A 19,412-nucleotide genomic window follows, 5' to 3' on the forward strand; every position below is an offset into this window, starting at 1 on the left:
GAAGAACCTCTTTCAGTGCTGACAGTGACCAGAGTGGCCCTGTGTTTCAGAAGTAAATGGATACTGGTAGCAGCAATCATGGTTCCTCTGGGTAGTTAGTTTCTGTACTGGCAATGAAGCAGCTCCCAGTCCAGGGGGCAGAGCCAGGATAGCCCAGTCTGAAGAGGTACCAGGGATTCCTATGGCCTTACTGATCTCTGTCTGCCTTCTCTCACATGGGGACCTCAAGGATGGCAGTATGCCTTATATATTTGTGTGAACACATGTACTAATGTTGGTGAATATATCTGAGATACTTAAGTGGGCAGAGGGCATAAAGAATCACATTTTCCAAAGCATTGTTCTTGTTATGATCCCTCTAAACCAGTTACCTATGCTTTGTTGTATAAACATAACCCATTTTATTCTAGAAGAAACAATGTTGTTGTTCTAATAATTACAAAGAACAATCAGTAAATTACATGATTGCTATTTATATTAGTCTTCTTGTAAAGGCCAAATGTAGTCTTGTGGCACCAAGTAAGGATTCCTGATTAGTAAATGCCTTTTGGGTTGTGTTGCTTGTCTGCAGCACATTGTTTAGAGGGAGGAGGGAGGGGGAGGCAAGTGAGAGACAATGGTGGCTCTGTTGCCCTGATGAAGAGACTCTCTCGGGCTCTGTGGAGTCTAACTGAAAGTACCACCTGTGTTAGGGGGAGTGCCACGCTAAGGCACGTAGGCACCCAAGTGAATCAAAAAACACTGTTGTTGTCATGCCAGAGTGTTCCAGAAATGGATCCAGCTGCCACCATTCCCAGGTCCCAGTCACAGCCCAGGACAACTGCCGGCACCTATTCCTCACCTCCTCCAGCTTCCTACTCTACTCTACAGGCCCCGGCTCTGAGTGTGACGGGCCCCATCACAGCCAATTCAGAACAGGTATTCATGTGCTTCTAATCCATAAGCAAAGCAGCTAACCGCCCTCATGTACCTTTCCAGGCAACAGAAGTCCTCCTGGACTTCCAGGTACTGTGCTGAGTGTAGAGACACAAAGATAGAAAGGCCTGGTCTCTGAAGTGGAAAGATTGGAGATCATTGCAGTAGTATGTGGTCTTGCTGTGAGCCAGGGCTCATAGAATGTTAGGGGGCTAGACTTGGTAGAGACATGAGAACATCTTCCTTCTGAGGACCAGGGTCAGGGCCTGGCTACCTGCTGGGCATAGTAGGCAGCTGAGAGCTATGGCAATGGCTCTGGGGTGGGCCTGGGGTTTTGTCACCTGAGGCCTATGCAGGTAGTATCATGAACATACATAGCACAGAATAGAAGCATACCAGGGAACCCCAGTGGTCCGTCTGCAGAGCGGGTTAACATATAGGCTGAATGGGAGGATAAGTGACAGGAAGCAAGCTCCAGAGCAAAGGAACATAGCTGAGCTGTGAGTAGGCATTTACCCCTGGGGAGAACATGGCTGTGCCAGCCATCACAGTTCATATTTAATCAATGAGGTACCCTGGAAGCAACAGCTAGATCAGTGAAGCCTTCAAGAAACCTCTTCTCCTCTGTCTGAGGGTTACTTCCTGATAAGTTACTGTTAATTTTACTAAATTGTATTTTTAGAGAATTTATGGAGACTATTTTTAGTTGAATCTATGGAATTTCTATTAGTTGAGATTTTAGAATGGGTGAGACTTGGAAAAAATTTACTTGATGTTTGTAGTTCCTATTTGTTACAGTGCCGTTACTATGGAACCTTGTTAAAACAGGCTCAGGCAGTTGTTTATAGGTAGAAGTGCTGTTGTGCTAGAGTTTTGTCCTGCCAATGCTAAGGGAGGGCATGTGGGGAAAGAAGGATGCAAGCAAGGAGGCACACAGGCCTGGGGAGCCATAGTCTGCTGCTCCATGCAGGGCTTCAGTAGAATAGCGAACTTTAGTCTGAGCAGGTAGCCAGGCCCTGACCCTGGCCCACAGAAGAAAGATGTTCTCATGTCACTACCAAATACTGTTGCTTGGAGTCTACCTTGGAGTCTAATCCCACTGCCGGCATATGGAGTTAATGTTCTCAGTTGGGCCTGGTCACTGACTGCTGCTCCTCCCCATAGCCAGAGCCTCTGTAAAGGGGAGATGTGGACATAGGTCGTAGCTCTGGGCTCTGCTTCCTTGGGGAGAGCTCTAGGTTTTCTCTAAGAAGAATCAGAAAGTACTTTAAGCCGGGTGGCAATAGAGCCCTTGCATTGGCTCACTGCAGTGTAGCGGGTGCTAAGAGTGGAGGCCCTGAGTGGTAAGTGTAGGAACCCAAGAACTGTGGCTCCCACCCCAGGTGGAAAATGGAAACTGAAGCATGTTGGCCATGGTCTGGCCTGGGCTTCATCAGAACTCATCAGTGATAGAATCTTCTTAACCAAGGTGTTAAGGAGGCTCTGGGGCCACCCCTGAAGTAAGGCAGAGGGTGGCCTTTTGGAGCCTAATCCATCTCCTAGGTGATTGTTGAGGTGGGTCTCTTTCCTGTCTATTCCCTGAAGAGTTAGAGTTTGCTGAGACCCTTGCAGCATAGGAGGAAGAGGCTGAGTGAGGCTGGTAGAAGATGTTTGTACTCAGGCAAGCCAGGGAAAATAGAAAGACCTTGCTAGGACAGACAGGTATGGATCTGGAATATGTCTCTTGCAGGAAAAGTACCCACCCCATTCAGCTCTGGGATACTATAGAAACAGGCGTGCCTATGGTTGGCAGTATGCATCATACCAGGTATACCATGCACAAGGCAGGCCCCACAGCAGCCTGTGAGGTGTGGGGTTATTGCTTCCTTCCCATAGGTGAGGGTATGAGTCTCACTGTGGACAAGGAAGGCCCCTGTGGCTTCCACTGGTGTCTTGAAAGGATGAGAGACACCAGGAGGTAACCCATAGCTCTGGACTGGAAGACAAAGGGAGACAATGCTCAGTGTGCCATTGCAGGAGAGAAGGCTCGGGTTTGAGGGTGCTCATGCTGGGCTGGGTGGGCTGCTCTCAAAGGTCTGCTCACTCCTCACCTGTTCTTTTCTTATTAGAAGAACCCTAGGCGCACTGGCCAGCCTCTGTTAGGGTGTGACCCTGGAAGGGACAGAGTCTGTGTGCATGAGGGTCGCGTAGAAAGGGGACTTCGCCCTAAAAGGATCTTGGAGCGTCTGCACTACCATGCACTGATTGTAGAGAGAAGAAAGAGAAGCCTAATCAGTTAAAGGCCTCTGCGGGGTCCTGTGGGAGGACAGTGGCGAGTGCTCAGCTCCCTCCTGCCCTGTGTTACTTACTGCACGTTGTTTGTCACGTGCTGTTATGGACAGCGAGGTGCAAACAGTGACCAGGGCTCCCCACCTCTGTCACATAGTTCTCACCATACTCCAGTCCTTGGTAGGCAGAGCAAGGCGGGGAAGAGGCTACACCTGTGATTCAGATTTTTCTAGGTGATCTCACAGTGGCAGGATTGTCTCAGGCCGTGGGCTGGCTGGTTCTGATCCTGTGGCTCACTGACCTTCTTCCTACCTTCTCCTTGGCCTACAGATTGCTAGGCTGCGCAGTGAGCTGGACATTGTTCGGGGAAACACAAAAGTCATGTCTGAGATGTTAACAGAAATGGTCCCTGGGCAGGAGGATTCTTCTGATCTGGAACTACTACAGGTGAGGATAACCTTAACTTAGGAAGTGTGGGCTGAGTGCCTGGCTGGCCCTTAGACAGTGCTGCACACTGTGGTAGGACCCTACTTGGGCACACAAACATGTTGACGAGTCTGGTGGCACCATGGTGGAGAGGGTCCGAGTCCATGTTGGTTTATATTCAGCCTTACTTCTTGGAGTTGGGCAGAGGCCATTATCACTCTCTGTGCTTTAAATGTTTTATTTAATAACTTTTTCCTGACTCTAAAGTACCAGTTGTAGAATATATGGCTATCAAAACAAAAAATATTTTTCCTTAGTTTTTATCATCTGCAATAAGTGGAGTTTATGTTTTGATGTATTTTCAGTTAGACTCTTTGTCATGTTCATGCGTTTTACATTGAGTTGAAATTATGCTGTTGTGTACAGTCTTGTGTGTGGCTTTGCTCCCTTATAACTGTATCATAAACATACTGGAATAAGAGTTCTTGGGCCTTGATGACATGGAGAAGCTGTGCTAGTCTCTCATCCTAAGGTAGGAGATTCTGAGGTAAATTCAAAGCCTCTGTTCTCTGCCTCACTGCTGGGACCACTCAGGCTTGGGATGAACACTGGTTCCTGAGAGGCTGCTGTCTCTCTCCCAGCCTCTTTGCCTCTGAACACTATAGATGGTGATGCTGGACCTGGGACCTAGGGCCCTGCACACTAGGCAAGTTATTCCACAACTGAACCATACCTGAGCCCGCCCTACCTATCTTGAACATGGCAAGAAATGGAGAAAGGAGGAAGCCAGGCTGCAGTCTCAACCTCAGTTAGTTGAGAGCTGTGAGGCCCAGAGGCAGAGGCAGAGGCAGGGCTCTGTCCCATTAGCCTGCAGTGACTCCTGTACAGAAAGTGGTAGTGGCACTGCCCTTCAGGACAGTGATCTTCTGGAAGGGCAGAGAGAGGATGCTATGAACTGCAAGTACCAGATCCCTCCTCCAAGAGGTAGGGTATATGAGTGCACAGATCAGGAATCATGCTGGCTTGATGACCTGGCATGAGTGCCTCATGATACCCCTGCTACTGTTGTTGCTATTTCTGTCTGGCACTCATGTGCACCTGAATACTGCGTCTCCCACTTTGCTGTATACACACACTGGTCACCGGGAAACTTGGCTCTGATGGTCCTGTGCTTTGGTAACGTGCATGCCCAGTAGTTCTGCTACTTGGAGTTCCCACTCCCCACTCCAAGCCCTTAGTTCCTATGTGGCAAGGCTTGGTAGAGCCACCTTCTGGTCCAGCACTGAGTATAGTCTAAGGGTCATAGACAAATAGAAGATACGGCTCCTGCTCTTAAGGAGCTTCCAGCTAAGTACAGGAGACAGACAAGAACCTTCTGACCTGCAGGGAACCCAGGCATCAGGCTGTTCTTGAAACTGAGATGAGTACCCTTGACTTATGTCAGTGGGAGCCTGAGCATCCCCTCTTTGGTTCCAGGACTTCACTCCTGACACCTGCAGCAAACCAGGACCCTGGTTCCTCAAGTGGTGACTGTGTGTTATACTCTGTGGACCTACTTACCTCTAATACACCATCACTGGCCGCTAACCTAGCCTGCAGGAGGGCTTGTCTAGGCATCCCATGGTGTGCAAGAATCTGAGGCCAGTTCAGTATGATATGGTGATGCTATATTGTATCAGTGTTGGAATTCCTTTTATGGGGTGGAGGCTGTTGCTCTGGGCAGAACTGAGCTGACAGTGGAAGGTGTGTTGAACAACAGCAAAATGGTCCCAGACAGCCAGAACAGATGGCAGAGATGGTCTGTGTGTGTGTGTGTGTGTGTGTGTGTGTGTGTGTGTGTGTGTGCGCGCGCACGCGCGCGCACTTACTGTGTGTGTGCGTGTGCATACTTACATGTGTGCATAGAGTGCATGTACGTGTAATGCATGCATGTGGTTGTAGGGTATTTTGTTTGTTTGTTTAACAAGCTCATCAGCCAAGAATAACAGAATCTAGTCTCCTGGCATCAGCTCAGTTTTCAAAAATAGGTTGCTTCCAACGACATTTTCCCTCACTCTGTTTTGTTCCAATTCAGAGCCTACTGGCCCCCACCACTGTCATAGAAATCAAACAGAAAAAGACCATGTCTGGGAGCCTGCGGGAGGCTGTCATGTCAGTGTAGAAGAGGCAGAAACGGGTAGCTGTGTGAACAGACTCACTTTTCCTGGCTGGAGGCCACTGCCTTATGTCGCCCTTCTTCTGCCCCAGCAGTCAGCAACCAGCAGGCAGTGGCTCTCACAGAATAGTGAGCCTTCCATATGGGAACATGCCACTGTCTTCTTGGAATGAGGTGGGGTCAAAATCTACCCCTAACATTCCTTGGGCAATATGGAAGACAGCCAGACTACTCAGGGCAGAAGTAGACCAGAGCTCAGAATGCTGGCCAGGGCCCTGGAAATAAGCATATTTGTCACCAGCCCAAATGTTCCCACCAGCAGACACAAGCTGCTCCTGACACAGTGTAAGTTGATGACTAGAAGGTGCAGGGAGTCAGAGAAGAGGTGATCGGAGGTTCCGGTCAGGATGTGCCTGTGGCTGGTTGTACTCAGGGGCAGTTTGTATCCCAGTTGCTTCCTGCTTATGGCAAAGCTCTTCCAGGGGTGTCCTCCGACAGCCCATGGGAGCAGCAGGGAAACGTGTGAACTACTTGTCTAGGGATTCCTGGAAAAGTGACTTGTCTTTAAGGAAAGGCCAAGACCAGTAACACCTAGTGCTGTCAGCTTTGCTTCAGGCCCCAAGGAGGTAAGATTCTGGGAGGGGACTCTCAGCACCTCCCAGGGTGGGTGTCAGATCCTCAACTTTCTGAGCTGAGCAATATCTTCCAGACAGCTATTCCAACTCAACACCTGTGCCCAGATTTCCTCTCCAGAGTCTTGGATCAGTTTTTCTTCACATCCCAGTGACAGGCTGTTCTGGCTGTCATAAAAGCACTATTTGTTTCCAGCAGGCATCTAGGTTAGCCTCTGAGCACAGCAGGGCAGACAGCTTACAAATGGCTGGATGTACACCTGGAACACTCTGGGTAAGGCACGGTCCTTCCTGTGCCTGTATCTTCTTCCTTGGTGCCTGGAGTGATTGCTTTCACTGTGAACGTGGCTGTCACAAGGCATGTCCTCTGTGAATCATAGCTTCTTAACCATTGTTGAAAAGCCCTTCTGCACACTGAACTCAAGTCTGTTCCCTGCAGCTTTAATGTGATCTGTTCTAGACAAAAGCACAAAAATCCCTTACCCACGTGGATAGAGCCTTGGGTATTCAAGGACTGCTATAAAGCCTACCTACTGGCCAGTGTCCATGCTGCTGACATTCCTTGTACAGGAACAGGCAGCCTACCACAGGAGGCAGGTGTTATCAAACCCTCTGTCATTCTGCACCTTTTGTTTTGTTTTGTTTTGTTTTGTTTTGAGACAGTATTACCATACAACCATAGCTGCCCTAGAACTCTCTAGAGTAGGCTGACCTCAAATTCAGAGACATGCATGACTCTGCCTCCCGAGTCTTAGTATTAAGGTGGGTGCCACACCTGGTATGTTGTGCCACCTTCATCCCACATATATATACATATGGTTGAGCCCTGAAATGCAAAGCTGTCATTTTCCTTCCTAAAGTACATGCCCTTGGCTGAAACTGACTGTGTTTTATTGGGATCTAACTGAGCCTCTGAAGCTGTTCTCAATTAATAATAACCTATGCAGTGATGGATATTGTATAGGTCTCTATGGGAAGGGGAAGCCCTTCTCTGTGCAGTGATGGATATTGTATAGGTCTCTATCAGGGGTTGGGGGGAAGCCCTTCTCTGTGCAGTGTTTTAAGTAGCTTGTGGCTGTCCCTGTTCGCTTTGTGCATGTCATTTCAACAAAAAGAGTGGCCAAGATATTCTTCTCAGGAAAAGTCTAGCGTATCCCACGCCTTGTGCTCTCCCTTCCCGTCAGTGGACCTTCCCTCCTCTCCGTCCCCTTTGCTGCTGCAACAGGATGAGTCTTCAGGACTGAATTCTCCATTCCTTTGCCTTGAAAGGGGTTTAGAGGATAAAAAGATTATTTTGTGAGGTAGGGATGAAACTGTCTCTTGAAGGGAAGATAACAGCATCAGGGTTAACGAGGCAGCAAAGAGGGTATTTGATCCAGTGTTCTGACTGACGGCAGGCATTTGCAGAAGTGACTGGCTGCTGAGAATCAGAGATAGGAGGATGCCAACTCAGAAGTCCTTGGCACTGAAGGAATTCCTGGCCCAGAGTCTGCATGGTGGAAAGGGAGACCTGCACAAGCTGCTGGCCTCTGGCCCAGAAGAGAATCAGTCACTGCTCCTCATGGTTAGGAATAGAGGGGGACGGAGGTATCTCCAACAGCCTGCTGTGATGGCTGTAGATGACACCAGGGAGGCCACAGGGATGGATGGCTGGCACAGGGTGGCACAAATCCTAAGGCTCTGCTCCATCTCTTTTTTTTTTCTTTTTAAACACGATTAAAAAAAAAAAAACTTTTAATTATGTGCCTGTGTGAGGGTATGTGCATGTGAATACAGGGACCCACGAAGACCAGGAGAGAACGCCATATCTCCTGGGGTTGGGATTTATGTGGTTGTGAGCCATCCTTTGTGTGCTAGGAACTGAACTCAGGTCCCCTGCAATAGCAGTGCACATTTTAACCACTGAGCCATCTTTCTAGTCCTCCCATCTCTAAAGATGTATTATTTTACATTATGCATATAGATGTTTTGCCTGCGTGTCTGTTTGTGTCTCATGTGTGTACCTGGTGCCAGCAGAGGTCAGGAGAGGGTGTCATGTCCCCTGGAATTGGAGCCATAAGTAAATGTGTGTTGTACTTTAGAATTAGGAAGGTGCACCACTGATTCATGACACATGGATTTTAGATTGCTAATGTAGCTTTTGTAATGACTTCATTTTACATATATGAGATTTCATCTCTCTTTTCACCCTTTTTTGAGACACTGGTTTGAAAGTTGAAGTCAGGAGATGTGCAGAGTCAGAAGTCTGTGTTGTGTGAGCCTGTCTCTGGCCAGAGTCCTTGTGACAGCCCTCAAACATCTTCTACAATGTGGCCTGTGAGACTCTGTGAGATTCTTATCACCCTGGCAGGAGGAGTGGAGAGAGGTGCAGCAAATGCAAAGTCAGAGTAGGTGTTTCTGGTGTTAGTGTCTGAGCTCACTTGTCTGTGTCTTTTGGTCAGAATGCCTCTAGCACTTTCCTAATGGGCTTTGAAAGTAATGGAAGCCTTCCTCCAGACTGAATTCTGTAGAGTCTGGCAATGTAGCAGGTCCTTAGATGTCACTGAGATGCCTCCGAGGAACTCTGTAGAGGTCTGGGATCAAAGCTGTGGGTGTGGAGAATATGTCTAGCCATACCTGCTTGCTTGCTTGCTGCTGCTGCTGCTGCTGCTGCTGCTTAGCGCTCAGCGTCCATTCTGGGTGGTGCTGCGTGGTAGAGGCAATGATAACCTTGCTCTCTTCCTTTGTAGGTGGGACCCTGATACTTTGAGAGCTGCAGCCATGAGTTTTGGTTAGTTGCTTGTTTTGGTTTTACTGAGAGACAGCATTGCATTATGTTGTCTTGTCTCACTTGTAACCCACCTGCCTCAGCCTCCTGAGATCATAAGCATGTACCACCATGCCTAACTGCAGTGTCTAAGACACTCAGCAGTGTACTGCATGACTCCCCTGGGAATCTGAGATCTGAATCGAGCTTCCACTTTTTGGAGCGGAGCAAGCTAGTCATTACTTGGAGGCTCTACCATAAGAGCTGTACTGACAGTGTGGGGCGGCAGTCGCAGTCCAGATCTAGAATGCTGTGTGAGCCCTGCTAAGGGAAGATCTGCCAGAATCTGTAGAAAATATTCTGAATGGGCAGGGAGGTAACTGTGTGGGAGTTACATGGCAAAGCTGACACTGTAAAATTGAAATGGTTGTACTTTTATTATCTGCATCCGCACATATGTATATATGTATTTTTAAAATATATCTGTTTTATTTTAGGTTTAGTGTTTTGTCTGTATGTATTTATGTATACCATATGAATGACTAAGGACCTTGAGAACTAAACTTGTCCTCTACAAGAACAGCAAGTGCTTTTAACTGCTGATTCACCTCTCCAGCACCTGCATGGTTGGCTGGCTGGTTGGTTTGTTTGTTTATTTTTTGAGATATTCTCTCTCTCTCTCTCTCTCTCTCTCTCTCTCTCTCTGTCTCTCTTTCTCTCTGCACAGTGGTCAGATCCAGGGTGGAGGGAGTCTCAAAGAGTCTTTTTGTTCAGGTAAACACCTGACTCTTACCTACTCTAGGTGCGGTCTGTTCTGGCCTATATTTGAGTGCATCCACAATAATCTACTTAGGCCAGGTCTTGATCCCTGAGGCTGAGCACTATGGGAAGAGAGAGCACAGTCAGGCCTAGGACACACAAGTTTCATAGCATTGAAAGCTGAAGCACTGAGTGGGTAGAGGGCCACCTGCCTTGTCTGTTCATTCTCTCAGGAACATTGGAAAATGCTGCTACGTGTCGCCCTTGGTGGTAGGGAAGTGGGAAGAGAGGTCTCCTAACCAAGACAGTGGGATGATGAGACAAAAAGAGGCAAAGATTGCCTGTGCTTGCTGTGACTTGATCTGGTAGTCTATAAGACCCAGCTTCAGACTGAAGTTCTGAGGTGGAGCTATGAGAAGGTTGGCCAGCTTTGGTGCCTATTCCCACATCTAACTGGATTATTAGCTCCCCCCAGTGTCCAGGAACAGTATTTCACTTCTGCCTTGACCCTGATGGCCCACAGGAAGGTTGAGGGGCCAGCCTGCCCAGCCTGCCATGTTTTCTCCGTAGCATCCTCAGTTTGACATACAAGAGGGCACGGCCCTAGCAGGTGCTTAAGGCTCTACAAACAAGAGCCTAGCTAGGAGCTTGCTCTGGGGCAAGGGGGCTCCTATAAACCAGCCCGTGAGGTACAGGGTCTGTCTTAAGGGGATGCTGCACTGAAGGGTTGAGAGAGCTCCTGTGGTGGCTGAGGGTGGCAGGTGCGTCTTTGGCCAACAGAGAACTCTGTGAGAACTGTGGTGCTTCTGAGATCCCAGCAACTTGACAGACATGCCACTGTAAATTACACGATGCTGTCATAAGATACAGTCCAGTCATGCCATTGCTGGCAATGCAAGCAGACCGGCCTCATTCGTAGAGGGCCTTTTACTCTGACCACCAATCTGTGTTCTAAATGTAATATGTTCACTAAAGAGATTCTATTTCTGAGGAACTCATGCTGTGCAAGAGCTTGCCCAAGTATGTAAGAACTGGCATGAGTGTTAACTGCTACATGGTTTGGGTTGGCCAAAAAGAAAGATCACCACAAGCTGTGTACCCAGCAGAAGCAGGATAGCGAGCTCTGTCCAGTATGACATTCATGTCAAGAAGTGAGGCAGGTTGTAGAAAGTGGTAGGCAGAGGAACCTAAGAGATTTTGTTGACGAGAAGCAAGCACAAAGAATCATGCTTTTTGTTGGGGGGGGGTATTTCTTTTTTTTTTAATTTTATTTTATTTAAATTATATTTACATTTCAGATTTTATCCTCGTACCCCATTTCCCCCTCCATCCAGGAACCCCTTATCCTATCCCCCCTCCTCCTGCTTCTATGAGGGTGTGCCCCCACCTGCCCCCCACTCCCACCTCCCCACCCTCGAATTTCTCCCCGATTGGTGTTCAGCCTTCATGGGACCAAGGATCTCCTCTCCCACCTATGCCCGACCAGGCCATCCTCCCCTACATATATAGCTGGAGTCATGGGCCCCTCCCTATGTGCTCCCAGGCTGGTGGTTTAGATCCTGGGGAGCTCTGGTTGGTTGGTATTGTTGCTCTCCTCTTGGTGCCACCAATCCTTTCAGCTCCTTCAGTCTCCTAATTCTCCTTTGGGAACCCTTGATCAGATCAATGATTGAATCATGCTTTTCTATCTTAAAAATAATTTGTAGTGGGCCTAAGTGATAGTTCAGCAGTTAGGAGCACTGACTGCTCTTGCAGAGGACTCAGGTCTGATTGCCGGCACCCACCTTGTGCAGCGTGTGCGGCTTCTTGTGACTCCAGTTCCCAGGGACCTGACAGTCTTCTAGCTTCCACCAACACCTGCGGTCAGGTGGTGCACAAGAACACTCTCAGGCACACACACATAAAACAAAAGCTCTTAAAAATGATTTGTTGTTAGTTGTTGAAGTCATCGAACACCTGTGTAGTGTCAATTCTGGAATTTTGGTTTCTTTAAAAACACAGAGATATTTTAAGAGAGTATTTTTGTTTTACTCCCAGGTGTAGGATATGAGGCTGCTCTGAACTGATCGAAGCAGCTGACTGTGATTTGCCCCGTGCTCTAGCAGGGGCGTGGTTTTACCAGCTGCAGATGGCTTCTATGACTGTAATGTGTGGAATTCTGGGAACTTTTTAGAGGGTCTATAAATCATAGGGCCCTGAGATGTCGGTTGGTGGTTGTTCAGGGGGTTGGTTGTGGCATACTAATAGTCCTCGAGAAAAAACAAGAAGAAAGAAATTAGATTCAGGGAGAACTCTCTATCCCTTTCTCTCTCCCTGCTTCTCTCTATCCTCTATCCTTCTTTCTTTCCTGTGTAGTGATAGAGGGTGAAACTGGGGGGATAAAGAACCCACAAAGCAGCAAAGACTGGCTGCACACTTGAGATGCCAGGATAGTGTGTGATGCAGCCTTAACACTAGAGAGTGATGGTTTTTAACTTAGAACCAAAATCAAACATAGGTGAAAGCTTAACTGACAGAGACAAAGCAAAATGGGAGTTACAATATTATTTCAGCCATCCAGATGTGGTCCAGGGAGTGTCCTTCCTCATAAAACTGCACCAAAGCTTTTTTCTGTATGTGATGGTTTAATTACTTGTTTTGTTTTTAGTGGAATTATGCAAATATATCTGCTTAGATAACTTTATTCAATTGTATCTTTATAGGTATCCCATATTGATTTTCAAATTTATTTGCATTAAATATTCTTTTTAAAAATGAGTTGTACTAACATATACTTGTGTACACATAGCAGTGTGTGTGTGCGCGCGTGCACATGCGTGTGTGTGTGTGTGTGTGTGTGTGCTTGTGCTCATGAGTGTATATCTCTGTGTCTATGTATCTTTATGTGTGTGTGTGTGTGTGTGTGTGTGCATGTATGTGCATATCTCTGTGTGTGTCTGGGTATCTCTGCATGCATGTGTGTGTGCATGTGTGTGCACATCATTTTGTGTGTGTGTGTGTGTTTGCACATGCTCACAAGCCTACAGAAGTACTTGCTTCCTCTGAGGCAGGAGGGAGCTGTTACTTCACAGTCTGCACACGTCCGGTTTTATGAACAAGCATGTACTCCTTCCGTGACTTTCAAGAAACAGTACAAATCCTTTCAAAGGCGGTAGGACGTGAGAAAAGCCCAGCAGGCTCTGCTAGAAGTGCCTATGTTTCCTAGGAATTGAACAGGACCTGCCGAGCCATGCAGCACCGCATCGTGGAGCTCATCTCCCGAGTGTCTAATGAGGAGGTCACCGAGGAGCTGCTGCATGTCAACGATGACCTCAACAATGTCTTCCTTCGCTATGAGAGGTGGGCCAGAGTCCTTGGTTGGTACATCAGAGGAATTTCATTCATAAACAAAGCAGGGAGAGGGAGGCTGAGAGAGCCTGGGAGGTGTCAGAGGTGGGGAGTAGTCATCAGAGATGCTCATCTGCTCCTGGATGACAGAAAAAGTGCTTCTCCTTCTCCAGAGAACAGAGCAGGCAGCTGACTGCAGAATCCACCTCTGCTCCCTGAGAGTCCCAGGGAGGGCTGAGCCAGCCGGGGGTTTTGCACCTGCTGCTTTGATGATCCTTTGAATTTGAAAATGACTGGGGGAGGGGAACCTTAACTAAAGAACAGGATTTCCTCTATTTCTAGTCTTGAAAAAAGATCATTCCCTTTGTAAATGTCAGTACTTCTGGGGTATTGAGTGAAGTAGGCTGGGTGTGAGCACTGTTTCTCTGGGGAAATACACTTATCTTCAGTTCTTCCTGCAGCCAAACCACTTAAAGTGACAAACTTGGACCCTCTTTTTTTTCTTTGCAAAGCCTCCCACAGGACAGAGGGGTGTTTGTTTGTTTGTTTGTTTGTTTGTTTTTAAGTCTCTTCTGGACCTAGCTTTAAGTGGGTAGTGGTGAGAACAGCTCCCATCTGTACTGATTTGGGTACTTCGCAGTTGACCCAGGGTTGTGGCTTGCCTTGACTCCAGGCCAGCCTTCTCCATTAAAAGAGCCTGACAGCACTGTGAGCCCCTTGGAGGCTTGTGGCCACTCACACTGCTGACAGGCAGCTTTCTGTATAAGTTTGTCAGAGGACAGTGATCTGACATAAGTAAGAACAGAGGACGGACTCTGCTTGCATGTCTTTGGAGGCTCTCGCAGCCCAGTGGGTCCATTTAACCCTTCACAGGAGATGGATAGCAGGAAGTAATGTGTGACTGCTGCCCATAAGCTCACAGGTCTGCAGTTACAAAGACTTACAGAAGCACCTCTACAGCATCAGAGGCAGCCATAGAAAAACCACACATCTTTCTGTTTTTCTGGTTGTTGTTTAATTCATTTTAATGAGATTTTTGTTTTTGTTTTGGGGGGGTATAGAGAACAGGATATCTCTCTGTGTGTCTGTCTGTCTGTCTCTCTCTCTCTACACACACACACACACACACACACACACACATCTCAAGACTAGCCTTGAACTCTTAACCTTCCTGCCCCAGTCTTTCTCCAAATGCTCAGATTATAGATTGTCAGAGGACAGTGATCTGACATAAGTAAGAACAGAGGACGGACTCTGCTTGCATGTCTTTGGAGGCTCTCGCAGCCCAGTGCCCACCACCATGCCCATATGGTCTCTCTAGTTCTCCTTTATTTTTTGTTTATGTGCTAGTTGGTTGTTTTTATTTTTTTGTTTTTAATGCACCCCCTCCTTTTACTCCTCCCAGTCCCCACCCCCTCTCCCTCAGCTCCATTTCTTCCTCTTCTGTTTCCCTTCAGAAAAGAGCAGGCCTCCCAGGGATATCTACTGAGTTCGACAAAACAAGGTGCAGTAAGACTAGGCACAAACCCTCATACCAAGGCGAGGAGGAGGAAAAGTGTCCCAAGAGCAGGCCAAAGAGTCAGAGACACCCCATTCCTACTGTTAGGAGTCCAGTTAAAACACCAAGTTAACAACCATAACATGTACAGAGGACCTAGCACAGACCCACAAGAGGACCAAGCACAGACCCACACAGAGGACCTAGCACAACCCACACAGAGGACCTAGCACAGACCTACACAGAGAACCTAGTACAGACCCACACAGAGGACCTAGCACAGACCTACACAGAGAACCTAGTACAGACCCACACAGAGGACCTAGCACAGACCTATGCAGGCTCCATGATTACCACTTCATTCTCTATGCCCTATGAGTCTTAGCTGGTTGATTCTGTGGGACTTGTTCTGGTGTCCATGACTCCTCTGGCTCCTACAAATCTTATGGGTTTTTTGGTTGTTGTTGTTCAGTTTGGTTTTAGTTTTGTTTGTTTGTTTGTTTGTTTTGAGACAGGGTCTCTCTATGTAGCCCTGGCTGTCCTGGCTCTAACTGTGTAGAACAGGCTGGCCTCGAACTCACAGAGATCCCCTGCCTGTGCCTCCTAAGTGCTAGGATTAAAGGCATGTGCCACCATGCCTGGCCTATAAACACAAACAAAAAAATAAATAAACAAAAAAATAAATAAACAAAAAAATAAGGGCACAGTCTCTGAGCTGCCATGGTTCACTTAAGTCTGCCCACCTTTTTGAGTCAAGCCTATCTTCTTCCCTGTCTTTTTCTTTCAGATGCTGGCCATAGCCTAAGCATGCTCTCTCTGGCTCACTGGTGTTTTCCACTCTTACCTAAAGCACCCCTCTTTGCTACACAACTCTTTGCTCTCTTGAGTTCCACCTGTGCATCTACAATAAACCCTCTAAAACTCAAACCAAACAAGCCCACAGTGTACACCTAGTCACACACCTAGTCACACTGTTCCTTCTAGTTCCTTGTCCCAGATGCTGATCACACCTACTGGGGTGGCAGCATAGGGCAGTGCCTCTATGGTCTCTAGTTTCCTTCTGTGGCTGGGGTGAGGTGATTGGCTTCCCCTCTGCTTGTGTCATTTGGAGCTTTTAAATAGAATGCAGAACAAGCTCTATTGTCCTCTATGGACACTTGACAGCTTCTGCCAGGTATAAGCATGACGTCTGGCAGAGGGGGTGCTTTTCTTCAGTTGCTCTCAGCTAAGCTCCTTTTGTAGCCAGCTGCTGCCTGGGTGTGAAGGGGAGTGTCCCTGGCAGGGCCCGCTCCATCTTGTCTTTCTGGCAGCCCTTAGGTAGGTGGTACAGAACATCTTATGGTTTCTGGCAAGGCCTTTCTCCAGTTACCCCTTTCTCTTCCAGAGGTTGGGCTGGGCATATTTTTAGCCACAAGCTGATTACCCCCAAGCAGAGTTCTGTGGAGTAGAGGGAGCTCTGCACTCACCTGCCAGGCTTCTCAAATGACCATGTTGAGACCTGGTGACCCAGTCACATCTTCAGAGAATGGAGGAGCATTGGGGCCAGATGTGTGAGGAGATGGTGGCCTCCTCCTGGAGCCAACTGATAAATACCCTGTTCCTGATGCCAGCTAAAGGTGCTTATGGGAGAGACGGTGGAGCTAACCCTGTAAGACAGGAGTCCCAGGCCAAGGAGAGCATGGCACATTGATCATGTGAGGTCCCCTTCACTAACAGTACTGGCCATTTTTCTGCCTCTGCTGGGTCCCAGTGTTCTCAGGACTAAGAGCACAGCCCTTTGGGCCTCACTCACATCCTCCTTATGTGTGCTCTCTTTCCCAATAGGTTCGAGAGGTACCGGTCTGGCCGATCCGTTCAGAATGCCAGCAATGGAGTAAGTGTACTTTGGAGCTCCCTTGTCTTCTGAGACGGGCACCTACTCATACACACATTAGAGCTTGGCCTACTCAGGCCTTCACTTCTGGTTTTCTAACTGGGACCAAATACAAATACTTGGGTAACCACAGAGCAAGCTCTGTTTGAAAGGAAGCTGGAGAAGCTAGCAGGCATCTTGATGGGAAAGGCAGAAGGACGACAGTCCACAGTCATTAGTGAGGCAGCATTCTAGTGACGCAGTATACCTTCTGTGAGCAGGGAAAAGAAGAGGGCAGTGCATGGGGCTCATTGCTAACCTGAGTCCACCATGTTACCCTTCGGGTAGGTAAGTAGACCCATCCTCCATTGGCCGGATGGCTTTGATGCCGTTTCTCGTGAGTGTATGCAGATCTGTATGGGGTTGCTGGAGAGTAACCCAAGGGCTGACCTCACTGTCAATCTCATATCCTGACAGGTACTAAGTGAAGTTACTGAAGACAACTTAATAGACCTGGGCCCAGGCTCTCCTGCTGTGGTGAGCCCCATGGTGGGGAGCACCGCACCCCCATCTTCTCTCTCCTCCCAACTCGCAGGCTTGGGTGAGTGTTTTAAAAGTTGGGGAAAGGACCTCCTTCTTCCCTCATTCCCTCCCTGGATGTCTTTCTCTTGGTTGCATTTCTCTTTGGAGCAATCCCCATGAAGGTGTGCTCCTGAGTCCCAGCCAGTTGCACTGCCTTCATGTTATAACCTCCTTCCTGAGATTTGAAGTTTAAGCCTTTGTTGGAAAGTAGAGGTAGAGGAAGTTCTGACAATGTAGAAATTACTTCCTTTTCGAAAGACAAGTAACCTGCCATGTTTTATCTGGAGTGTTCTTTGTGCTTGAAATGATTTGTTTGTCACGTTTAACTAGGCTAAAGGTGACAAGTGTCTTATCTCGCTGGCTGCTCAGAACATAGGTTTGAAGGGCAGCTACAGCCATATTGTCCTAGTTTCATTTCTGTAATTGTAATAATTACCCTGACAAAAAAGCAACATATGGGGCATGTATTTGGTTTATAATTCCAAGGTGCACTCCACTGTAGGAAGGTCAAGGCAGGAACCTGAAGCAGCCAGTCACATCCACAGCTAAGAGCAGAGAGAATGAATGCATGCATGCTTATTTGTGCTCAGCCCCCACCTCTACATTTCACAGTCCAGAACCCGAACCCAGGGAATCTTGCTGTTCACAATGGATGGATCCTTCCACTTCCATTAGTGCCATCAAAACAACCCCCCAAAAATGTGGCCACATCCCAACTTGATTTAGAGTCCTTCATTGAGATTCTCTTCTTAGGTGATTCTAGATTATATGAAGTTGACAATTAATGCTAACTGTTATACATCAATCCCTAAAAAATAAATCTGGGATGAATTGGCAATGTCTGCACAGGGCTAGGAAACAGAAAGTGGTGGTATGATATATTTGCCTACCTCAAACTATACCATTAACCTAAAGTGTTCTATTGTATGAAATTTAGGAGAGACTCCTCATTTTTCCACAGTGAAAGTGTGTGAATGACTTTATATGTTTCATTTATACCAAGTTATATAAAATGAAATTCTAATATTGGTGAAACTAACAGCCATGGCCTTCAAAATTCTTTTCTCTACTTTGATTTTATGTTTTCTTTTCTATATTCATTTCACTTCAGTTGGATTAAACTTTTATTCAGTGGCCTGTCAGTTGTTACAATTCTGGTGTCTCAGTTTTTTTTTAGCCATATATCTAAGGTAGAGTAGACTGTCCCCTTAATCTGTCTAGCTGATGCCATATATTTATATATGTATCATATATATATATATATATATATATATATATATATATCTTTAAATTTAAATTATTATGATTTATTTATTTAGTGTGTGTCAGAGAGCTAGATAGAGGGGGAGAGAGAGAGAGAGAGAGAGAGAGAGAGAGAGAGAGAGAGAGAGACTTTGTATATGTGCACATGTGGAGATAAAAGAGCAGCTTGTGGGAATTGGTTCTTTCCTTCTACCATGTAGGTTTTAAGGATTAAATGGAGAACAACCACCTTGGTGCCAAGTCCCTTTATTTGCTGAGCCATCTCACTGGCTGTGTAGTGGCCTGGCTGGAACTCAATATGTAGCCTAGGCTGGTCTTGAATTCATAGCAAGCCTCCTGTCTCAGCCTCTCAAGTGCCTGGAGTTCAAGTGTAAGCCACCACATTTAATAGCTAAAATTCAAAGTGTGTCTGTTGCTTTTCCATTTGATGCTTTACCTTAGTGGTCAGCTCTTTTCTCCCTCTTTAGTGATGCCTTTCATGAGTCCCTCTCAAGGTCTAACACTTCCAATGCCTGGCTATCCAACCCTAGTGTCTGTCCATCTTCTTCCCCTTCTGCAGCACTCCTCCCCGAATCTTGAAGGACCCACCTGAGCCTCTCCCGGCATCTAAAGCCAAACACTGCAGGGTTTGGTCCTCTTAACTGTTCAGTGGTGCATGAGCTCCTGAGGCCAAGGACCATGTTGATTTCACCTGGTGTATTAGAGCTCTGGCTCTGAGTGCCCAGGGTGTAGCTTCCAAGTTAAATTTGTGTGTGAGTGGCTATGGCAGGGCTGAGGAAGCTGCAGGCATGCTCACCCTGCTCACCCTGAGGAAGCTGCGGCATGCTCACCCTGCTCACCCTGAGGAAGCTGCGGCATGCTCACCCTGCTCACCCTGAGGAAGCTGCGGCATGCTCACCCTGCTCACCCTGAGGAAGCTGTGGCATGCTCACCCTGCTCATCCTTTCACCTCCAGCAGTCTCTTCTCTGTCCTGGATACCTCTCCCTCC

General features: G+C 47.4%; 1 protein-coding gene across 5 annotated transcripts in view; it reads left to right on the top strand.

Annotated features, from left to right (window-relative positions):
- Tom1l2 (target of myb1 like 2 membrane trafficking protein) overlaps nt 1-19,412 on the top strand; it is a 122,169-nt gene that overhangs the window by 86,316 nt on the left and 16,441 nt on the right. For all 5 annotated transcript variants that reach the window (XM_034507378.2, XM_034507379.2, XM_034507380.2 and 2 more), the window contains 5 exons: nt 760-918; nt 3,514-3,630; nt 13,107-13,240; nt 16,551-16,599; nt 17,056-17,179. In XM_034507378.2, coding sequence (XP_034363269.1) covers nt 760-918; nt 3,514-3,630; nt 13,107-13,240; nt 16,551-16,599; nt 17,056-17,179 — 583 coding nt within the window. The remainder of the gene's footprint in view (nt 1-759; nt 919-3,513; nt 3,631-13,106; nt 13,241-16,550; nt 16,600-17,055; nt 17,180-19,412) is intronic.

Source organism: Arvicanthis niloticus, chromosome 6, assembly GCF_011762505.2.
Source record: "Arvicanthis niloticus isolate mArvNil1 chromosome 6, mArvNil1.pat.X, whole genome shotgun sequence".
NCBI lineage: Eukaryota > Metazoa > Chordata > Mammalia > Rodentia > Muridae > Arvicanthis > Arvicanthis niloticus.